The following is a 10616-nucleotide window of genomic DNA, read 5'->3' on the forward strand; positions in this document are numbered from 1 at the left end:
CCAATATTGGACAGCTCCTAACAAATAACTGTTAAATATGTGTGTATCCTGCTGCCTGTCACTGTCAACGTATTTGAATATGCCTACTGAAAATGTTAGATGGGGGTTACAGAGAGATATGCAGTGTGTGTATGTGTGATTGAGAAGGGGGAGTTGGGCTAAAGTCACACTGAAGACTCAGCTACTATTTAGTGGATGACAGAGTCGACAAGGAAGAGTCACGGTTAGCAGTGCAGTGAGAGAACTCTTCTCCTCGTATGGTTCAAAAATAAGGGTAAGGCCCTTTTTTGTTTCATTTATTCGTTTATTTATCTAACTATTTTCTACATTTTGTTCATACTATCGAATTGAAATATATAAAAACACATATTGACACATTGATTGTAGAAGTATGTGTGATTAGCAGATATGCTAAAGGACCACATACACACCAAAATAAACTCAGCATTAAAAATTGATTTGGTATACAAATTGAAACTTTTTTTATTCCTAGTAGGCTACTTATTTTGTACTTAAACCTTTGATTGTGATCTGGAAGATGATTAGCTTGACTGTAGAAATCCTTTCATACAGTTTGTTTGATGCACCATTCATTGAGATTCCCTCGTGAATCTGCAGATTTATGAGCACAATATTCCTTTCAGATAACTTAGGCTGCTTAAGGTTCAAGGTTCTTTATTTTGTCATACGAACATAGCTACAGTGTAGTTATGCCGATGAAAATCTTAGGTCACAGGCTTCTCCAACAGTGCAACACAATAACACAGATAAACAGAAACATATAGTGAACCATGTTAAAAGCAAACGGCAAAAAGTAAATAAACACAAACAAAATACGAAAAAGGGCAAAGTTGGAGAGGAGCCAAAAGACAATGCGGCCATCTTTCACCGGCGCATTATATCTTAGCCTCAAAGGATGAAAATATGGTCTTGGTTCATAATAGTTAGGTTCTTGTTACCTTTTCTAGCCATTGTTGATGGTCAAGTTGACCATGAATATATAACATGACACAATGATGTTTCTCAATCATAATGTTGGTTTCTTTACTTCTTTAGCAGTCATTTTTAATAAGATTTATCTAAAAAGGTTGTAATGTTTTTAGGATAAAACGTTTTGTTCAGGGTAACGTTGATGCATTGTGATAAACAGTTGAAGCAGGTTTGTTGATAGGAAAATGATTGACAGTTACATATTTTGGATATTTTCTCGCTCTCAATTCGATAACCTCAGTTGCTTAGTACCTGGTCATCTCTTAGGAATTCCAAATCTAGAGCTTTGTCCTCCCAAACAATGCTGCCTCAGTGTTGCCGATGAGAACAGGCATGAAGAATGATAATGCAGCAATCTGTGCCATCAGATGACCCTGACACAGTGACACAGCCAAGCTTTCCACATGCCAAAGTTGCACACTTGATTTTTCATGGAAATTAAATGTGTGGTACACAACTTTATAACTAAATGCTGAGCTTCTGAATCAACTTATACAGCTTTTGAGCCAGTTTTTTCTTGCTGTTTTATTTCTTCTTACTTTTGGTGTTTCTCTTATCCTTTTAGGACCGCTCTGACCAGTGTTGGTGCCACTGTTTCTCAGTTTGCAGAAGCCTCAGGAGTAGCAAGCATCCTACCAGCTTTACACCATGGTTGTCCCTGAGTCACACAATGACAAACTGTCCCCAAACGGCTCTGTGGGCATAGGCACCATCCCACAGTACGGATCCTACCCATCTGCATCTCAACACTCTGGAAGTCCACAACGTTTTATCTCTAATGGGAGTATTTCAACAATCAGCCCAAGTATCCATCATGATCCAGAGTACACTGAGACAGACTTTCTGCTCCCGAGTCAACTCTACGGTAGATCAACGCTCAGTAGATCCACGAGTGCAAAGGATACGGGTGACTCCGTTCCACCTGCTGAGTCCCTCCGCTCCATGCTGCTTCAGATCCTGGTGCCTTTTCTGCTGGCCGGGCTCGGGACTATCTGTGCTGGGATGCTGCTTGAAGTGGTGCAGGTGGGTAAACAAAGTAAAGGAGATGTGATTTACAGTTAAAAGAGGTCATAATTGCTTGGCTTTACAAAATGTGGAAGCTAAATTGTAGAGATTGTATAAAGAACACATTCTAATTTTGCCAGAACATTTTAATTTAATTTTTACGTCTTTTATTATCCTAGGTGAAAATGAAGATGATTTATTGTGTGTTTGTGGTGTTGTTATTGGTTCATCCATATTGCGTTTGTTTTCATGGCAGAGCTGGGACGTGTTCCAGGAAATCACAGAACTTTTTATCCTGGTCCCTGCAGTGTTAGGCATGAAGGGTAACCTGGAAATGACTTTAGCCTCGAGACTCTCCACTGCTGTAAGTGTGAATTTTAACACACACACACACACACACACACACACACACACACACACACACACACACACACACACACACACACACACACACACACACACACACACACACACACACACACACACACACACACACACACACTGTAATTGAATCCATTCCTATGCTTTACCATGATGTACACAAAAAGGGACTTTTTTGTGTCTATATTCTTTATTTGATATATAATTACTAATAAACAACGAGATTTAGAACATTACATACACTATTAAATACCAAAAACCAATGCAATAAAAAATAAGAAATGTAAAGAAATTAGCAACAGCGTTGGAGGTAAACAACATATATGTAGAACAGGGTAAATTAGACCTCTTTCTCAGAATTATATTTTTGTCTCTTGCACCATGGATTTTCTCTCCTCGTGTGAAACTCCTCACAGAGCTGTGAAGACCACAGCAGCACATCAACTCGCACAATGTCCCGCAGGACAAGTTGATAATAACAATAGTCCAACCTAAACATAAACTGAAAATATGTTTTCTTGGAAGGGAAAGAATATGATGATCAAATAATGTTTGTTTTTAACAGCTGTGTAATATGGCTCCATTACTTTCGAAAAAAATTAAACACATTGATGAACAACACTGTTGCACAGGATAAGACTTTCATTCATTGGGATAAAAATAGGATGTTTTTATTCAATTCCGTTCTTGTGACGTTGATGCTTTTAAGTGCCTTAAGTTTGGAAACCTTTGTAGGTGAAAATAGTCTCAAGAAAGACACTTTTTACTCTGGTTGCTGTTTCATTTTATAAAAACAGCAGCTTTTAAACATGTCCATCTTTAGTAGGAACCACTTAGCGGAGGGATGTTGAAAAGTAATGACAGAATAGTAACAGGTTGGCCTTCGTGTTTCATTGAAGTTATTCTCAATGTATGTTAACAAATAATCCCTGTATAGTTTGATTTTCTGTTGAAATGTATAATTGCTTGTGCAATTTAATTATATATTTATTTTCTCAGTCTTTTATCCGTTTTTATGCTTTTGTTGAATACGGGCCATATGTACTCGTAATAGATATAGTCGATTAAGCAAAGCCCAAAAGCGTTCTTTTTCATTGTTCACAAAGAATCTAACAATGTATTTGTTTATAGTATTTCTATTTATAATTAGATGTTTAAGTTGGATGTTACTGGAGTAGAAGTTATTCACAGTTGTTGTTGATTCTGTTGTTTTAGCTGATTGTAACATTATAAACAATATTCATCCATTCATTCTTGACTTTGGAAAAACCAGTTGACAAAGAAATCAAATCCATCCATTAAGTAGCTCTTCTGAAGCGTTTATTTATATCCCATGATCTTCATAAGCAAATCGAGTCTATCAAGTTTTTAATGTATCAGCCACATCTCATATTTTCAGGTGAATGCAGGAAAAATGGAGTCCACCAGAGAAAAGTGGATGTTGATCATGGGGAACTTGGCGCTGAAGCAGGTACCTTATTTTCTTTCGGCTACAGCCGCTTTGTGATAAACTGTATCTATTTTGTCCGTCAAAAAACGTCCTTGTATCATTACTTGATTATTTCCCTCATGTTATTGCAATCTAACAAGTGTTGTGGGTATTTCTAACGTGCTCCCTCATTTGACAGCTTCAGGCCACAGTGCTCGGGCTGTTAGCCTCTTTGATGGCGACTGTGTTGGGCTGGATGGCAGAAGGACAGATGCCTCTACATCACATAATGCTCCTGTGTTCTGCCAGTGTTTCTACCACCTTCTTTGCTTCATTGCTGCAAGGTAACAACACAATCTGCCGTACCATTGAAACACCATCACAATCCATCTGTTCAAATCTCCTCTGCTTCACCCTTGACCTCAATCAATTCAGCTCAATGATTCATACATTATACAATGACAGGTGCTGACCTATGAAATCCATTGTGTCCTGTGTTTTGGTCCAGCGGCTTGAAAAAACTGCACCATCTCAGGAAATTGACTATTTTTCTTGAAAAGAGCTGCTTTTCATGATGGACATTATGCTAAGAATGTGAGAATAAACAGAGAGAGTGTGGAGAGTCGCATCTAAGAAATGTAAAACAATTCTAGAAAAGTTGTACAACTTTTGGGGACACAATATCCTTTTATTAAACAACAATTTGAATTGTAGAACATGGTAATTTTCACAAGCTCAGTGCCACATATGCAGATGTTTAGCTATAAATTGGGGCCTGCATTCACACAAGGTACTCATTATTTCCTCTGCTGCCCCTACATCACTTTTATTTTCTTAACAATTAACATTGAAAATAAATAATACTAAAATTAAATGTTTAGGGCCCTTTTAGTTCCATTCAGGTTGAAATCAAAACATTTTTCCCACAGAATGAATGCCTTCCGTACCGATCCCATGTCACCTCATAAACTACGATTTTACATTGTTTTTATCCGTCTGTAGGTATTATTATGGTGGGAGTGATCCTTGGCTCCATGCGGATGGGTATCAACCCTGATAACGTGGCCACACCGATGGCTGCCAGTTTTGGAGATCTCATCACTCTTGCCTTGCTGGCCTGCTTCAGTCAGTGGTTCTTCTCCCTCATAGGTAAAAACAACAAGGACAACAAGGTGGTCTATTTAAATCTGTTTAACATACACCATAACATTGTGGAATAATACTGTACATTGGACACCCATAGATCAGAGGTCATGTAATTTGACTGTTGGCCAACAGATGGTAGGCTACTCATGATCCTGGAACCAACTCATCCATAAGGATCATGAACATAACAAAAACTGAATCCTTGTTGCAAATACAGGTATAGATAATGAGTTTTTTGTCTTGACAGAGCTGTATCCCTACGTGTTGTACCTGGTGGATATGTTATTTATATGCCTGATTCCTCTTTGGGTGGTCATCTCCTCCAAACATCCAGCCAGTCAGCTCCTGCTCCGCACGGGCTGGGAACCAATCATAACAGCTATGGTCATCAGCAGGTACTGACCCTAGTCTTTACTGACCTTTCAGAAAGCATGCATACATATTGAAGACTAGTTAACTATCTTTGTTTAGTTGTGGATTCCCAAAGTTATACATTCAGTAAATGATTAGTTAGTTTGTCAAAATGTAGAACTTTATAAGGAGGAATGCATGTTTTTGTCTGTCTTTATTTTAGTATTGGAGGACTTATTCTGGACAAGGCTGTATCCGATCCAAACTTGGCAGGAATCATAGTTTATGCACCAGTCATAAATGGTGAGTCACCCTCTTTTGGAAGGGCATATTGGCCTGAACTCGAGTATATGAGAAGTAGGGATCTCTTTCCTTTTCTCCCCGAGGTCACTTGTTGACCTGTCTGCGACTGCTGAGTTGATTTAAGACACGGATCCAACCAAAATAGCAAGGTCTAACCTTTACCAGTCCCGGTGAAACAGGCTAACCAAGTATCAATACTCAACATTATAAGCCATTTAATGATTACCTGGAAAGGTGGAGAATATGTATATGAGATGTGCATTGTGTAAAAACTGCTTGTTGGGCTCAAAGTGCCACAAGCAGTATTATTGATCTCAGGAGAGCCTGTATAACACTGTGCAACTTTAACTTAAATTGCTAGATTGATAAATAGCACTAAAGGTAAGAGCAAACTTATTTTAATACAAAAGTGCCATGATCAGCTCCATCTGTTAAATAGATTTCAAAAAAAGCATTGAATCCAGCTGTTTCTGTGAGATCTGTTGGTCTGCCCCTCCCCCTGTCTGGTATTTTCATTCTCTGCGCCGGATGTTGATGCCCCAACCCCCCTCTGGAGAACTGCCTCTAGACACATTTTTCTACGCCCGATCAATGTGACTATTTGCATTTGAATTATGAAATTCCTTCTGCTGATGCATGCGTTGTGGAAATTAGTGTTTTCATCAAGATTTGCAGCTGCCAAACACACCATTACCTTGAATCTATCAAGAAATGTTCTTAATATGCAAATTAGAATTTTGGAGGTGAACTCGCTGGGAACTATGTCAATTTACAAAGTCAGTCTACAGGAAGTACTAATGTATAATGTAAAATAGATCCCTTTGTTGTAGTTGCTGTGTGAAGTCAGATGAGTGCTCTCTACATTGTCTTTCTTTTCAGGTATTGGAGGGAACCTCGTCTCCATTCAGGCCAGTCGTATTTCCACTAATCTGCATTTGAATTACTCACATAAAGAGGTACCTGAAGACCGTAAAGGCTGTTTTAGCCCTTGCCGCACTTTCTTTGGTTCAGGTAAAGATCGATTTTTTATTTATTTAAATAACATACACGCACCTTAAAGGTTGACAGTGAAGGGAGCACACACTTACACACTCTCTGATGTTTATCTTTGTCATGGCAGGAGCAAACCATCGATGTGCTCAGGTTCTTCTTCTTCTGGTTATCCCCGGTCAGATCGTCTTCTTACACGCTATCCACCTTTTAAAAGGAGGCCACACTTTGCCTAGTGCTCTCTTCACTGTTGCCTTCTTGTCTGCTTCCCTGATTCAGGTGAGTCACAAGTAACACATGTCGTAATTTTTCCTCTGCACACTTAATCACTGTTTCACAACACCACTTTTGTCCATCTCTCAGGTCTTCTGCCTGCTTTGCATAGCAGACTGTATGGTCCACTTCCTGTGGCGTCAGGGTAAAGACCCCGACAGTTACTCAATACCCTACCTCACAGCCCTTGGAGACCTACTAGGCACAGTGCTCCTCTCTCTAGCCTTTGTCCTGCTGTGGTACGTTGGTGACTCAGGCATCGTATAGGTTCAAAGAAAGGAACATTTTTCAACAAAAACTCATTTATTTCAAAGAGATACCAAATAGAAATGACAAAGTAACTGAACATTTGCAGCAAAGACAGTCATCTATTTATTCTTTACATTTTGTTTCACTTTGTCATAAGTATCCAACTAACAGATTTAACAAATGTGGTATTTTTTCACGTCAATTTATAATCCTCAATCTGCCGGCTTCCTGACAACATTGCCAGTCTTTGTTGACCTTATGTCCCCCGATGAGCAACTTTGCTTACTATTCAGTTTGGGGCCTTACAGGATGTTTATTAAAGCACTTTCTGTGTTTCACAGCAACTTGCCAAATATATGGATGCTCACAATAAGCTTAAGGCTCATATAGCACAGTAAGGGGCACTTCATTGTAGCAACACTTATTAAGAAACACGTTTTTGTGACCTTTTTCTCATTACACCAATTGTTATTATATATGAAACAAATAGAATGTTCCTAACTTAATACAAAAGTTTGGTAAAAATGTGGAACTTAGTCTAAACTGATGTTTGTGGGGGAAACTTCTGAAGCAATTGGATACAGGACTCAAGAGAGACACGAGGAGAGCTGGAGCTTTGATGGTAAACGCTGACAGTTTATTTGGAGCTTCGGCCGGAGAATTCACAAGACATGTCATGGGCCACGATCTGATCACACGATTGAGATGCCAAATCAATTCTGAGGGTTCTCCTCTCTGGTAGGAGGTTTTAATTATAGTTCGCTGAGGGTAATCAACATTCTTCAATAGACTAAACAGCTGGTGAAACTGAATCACATTTGTTGTCGCTTATGGCTCGCGGTCATCTACACCCCGAGAAGGATGTGTTCCAGGTGTCCCACAACAATAACTATCTCTGACCGAGAGTTGCCCGGTCATAAACTGGTAACAACAACAAAATGCTAGGGCAGCCCCTCCTTAAGGGAGATAGTGGTTGCCCAAGGTTGGGCATCTGCGTCAGAGGGCGAAGGAGGACATGCAGGGAAAATTATTCCCTGACAATGTATATCATTTTGGATAACAGGAAGTGTAACACTACTTGGTCTTCTGAATTTGTATTTCATCTGTTTGCTTTGGGTTCTTCCATTTTAATTTTGTTTCATTTGGATGTGGAGCTTGGCATAATGTGAGTCCCCTTTATCACCAATGACACAATGCAAAAACTTTCGCTTCATAAAAAATGTTTTACAAAATTAAGGAAGAACTGAATAATTACATATTGTTATAAAAATATCATTCGTCACCGGCTTGAGCTTCAATATCAGAATACATGTATTTATTATCCTGTCAAGTTTATGGAAGTCATCATCACATACAGAGCATTTGGTACAACTAGTTCCCATAAGTGTCCTTCACATGCTTAAGAGAGGGTGTTACACAGTCACAAGATGCAGGAATACAGGTTCAAAGCAGTATTCAATGTTTAGTTTAGATTAGCTAAGACCCACGTCAGAAATGATCATGCTTGTCATATGTCTATCTCCATTGAGACTGAATCATCATGTTAATCACATAGCTATCATATGCCTACAACAGTGTGTCCTGACGCTCTTCTCTGTAATCATACATCCTTTCATGTACACAGCTACAGTTGGGCCTTGTTATCATGTGCTACTCTGATATTGGAAGAGTACATTCAGTATTTTCCCAACACATATTTACATGTTGGTACAGAGATTGTTTTTCTTTTTATTCTTGTTTTAAATGTTATGCAAGGCCCTATAGATATTTGCATTTTATCGATAGAATTTGTAACTTTTACATCTTTAAATACTGGGTGCAAATGGCATTTTTCTTTTTCATTAATGTTTTTACTTTCACTAATGTATTTTTATTAGTTACAATATTTACAAATCATGAGTGAGAAGAAAAAGGTAAAATCAATAAGTTAATTTAAGTTGCTTTTAAATCTATGCATCATCTTCACAATTGCAAATGCAGACCATCTGCTCGTATCTGTTTGTTTGTTTGTCTAGGAACTTTTTATTCAGCTGATATTGATTTGTGGAGGTTTCGTAATTCTTGTCTCCACATTCCATTATTAATGTTTTGTATGCTGATTTGATACATCACATTGTCAGCCTCTCCGGTTGATATTCTGGGCTCTCTCAACAAAAACGTCCTCCCCTCTGTTATGAACCTTGGAGTGACCTTCGATAGCGCTTTTAAATCCGACAAGCAGGTCAGCTCCGTAGTCAAAACCTGCTTTTTAAAAAAAAATAAGACTATTTGCCAAGACCAAGTCGTTTTTTTAAATCTTTTAACGACCTAGAAAGGGTTATTAACGCCTTTGTTACCTCGAGACTGGACTACTGCAACGCTCTGTATGTGGGTATGGACCAGGCCTCAATTAGACACCTGCAGCTAGTCCAGAACGCAGCTGCGCGTCTTCTCACTGGCCACAAAAAGCGTGACCACATCACCCCAATTCGGGCCTCACTACACTGGCTTCCAATTCGGTTCCGAAATGATTTTAAACTCCTTTTATTAGTTTTCAAAGCCCTAAATGGGCTGGCTCCGGCCTATATAGCCAAACTCCTCCATCGCCACACCCCAGCAAGAGCTTTTAGGTCTGCTGACCAGCTGCTGCTGATAGTGCCCAATACCAGGCTCAAAACCCGAGGGGACTGAGCATTCGCAGCAGCTGGCCCTAGGCTCTGGAACAGTCTGCCCTGCAAGGGAAACTTCTGTAGCAATGGAGAGTCAGGACTCAGAGAGACACGAGGAGAGTTGGAGCTTTGATGTCAAACACTGATGGTTTATTTAGGAGTATCGGCCGGAGGATTCACATCACAACTCGCACAGCCAGTGGTTCTGACTGCACGGAAGGGTTGCCACGTCAATTCTGCAGCGCCTCTCTCCTGCTAGACCTTTTAAATGGTTTACAGAGAGTAATCAACATATTGGGGGAGATAACGTAAACATCTGGGAACACTGAAGATAGCCTAAACATCTGGGAACACTAATCACTTGTCTGACCCTCATGGCCTCGAAGATTACACCTTGGAGTCCACAAACACAGAGAAGGAAATGTTCCAGCGTTCTCACAATCATCGACCATTTGTGACCGAGAGTTGCCCGGTCATAAACTGGGAATAACAACATATAGCTGGAGCCTTCCATTCCTTAAAGGAGATAACAGACGTCAGGGTTGGTCATAAACGTCAAAGGGCAAAAAGGTTAGATATCTAGGAGTCCAGGAGAATTATTCCCTAACATGCCCCTCCATGTGAGGTCGGCCCAGACCCTAGGGGTTTTTAAATCCTCACTGAAGACACACTTCTTCTCTCTGGCCTTCTAGTCAGAGCTGAGCATGATACCTGACATTTTCCTGTGTTTAGTCTTTATATTAATGTTGTACATTTCTTGTCTTTTCTTTCATATGTTATTGTAGTGTGCTTTTATTACATGTACAGCACTTTAAATGTGCTTTATAAATAAAACTTGATTTGATTTGATA

The 10616-nt window shown here is 39.4% G+C and overlaps 1 protein-coding gene across 1 annotated transcript; it reads left to right on the forward strand.

The window, feature by feature from the left end:
• Positions 1-197: 197 nt before the first annotated feature.
• slc41a2a (solute carrier family 41 member 2a) lies at positions 198-8697 on the forward strand. Its single transcript, XM_034215935.1, has 11 exons — positions 198-274; positions 1556-2013; positions 2252-2359; positions 3776-3847; positions 4005-4149; positions 4808-4954; positions 5199-5346; positions 5526-5605; positions 6485-6616; positions 6726-6874; positions 6959-8697. The coding sequence occupies exons 2-11, from the start codon at positions 1639-1641 to the stop codon at positions 7133-7135; spliced, it is 1533 nt and encodes a 510-aa protein (XP_034071826.1). The 5' UTR covers positions 198-274; positions 1556-1638; the 3' UTR covers positions 7136-8697.
• The last annotated feature ends 1919 nt before the right edge of the window (positions 8698-10616 follow it).

The sequence above is a fragment of the Gymnodraco acuticeps genome, unplaced genomic scaffold, assembly GCF_902827175.1.
Source record: "Gymnodraco acuticeps unplaced genomic scaffold, fGymAcu1.1, whole genome shotgun sequence".
Taxonomy (NCBI): domain Eukaryota; kingdom Metazoa; phylum Chordata; class Actinopteri; order Perciformes; family Bathydraconidae; genus Gymnodraco; species Gymnodraco acuticeps.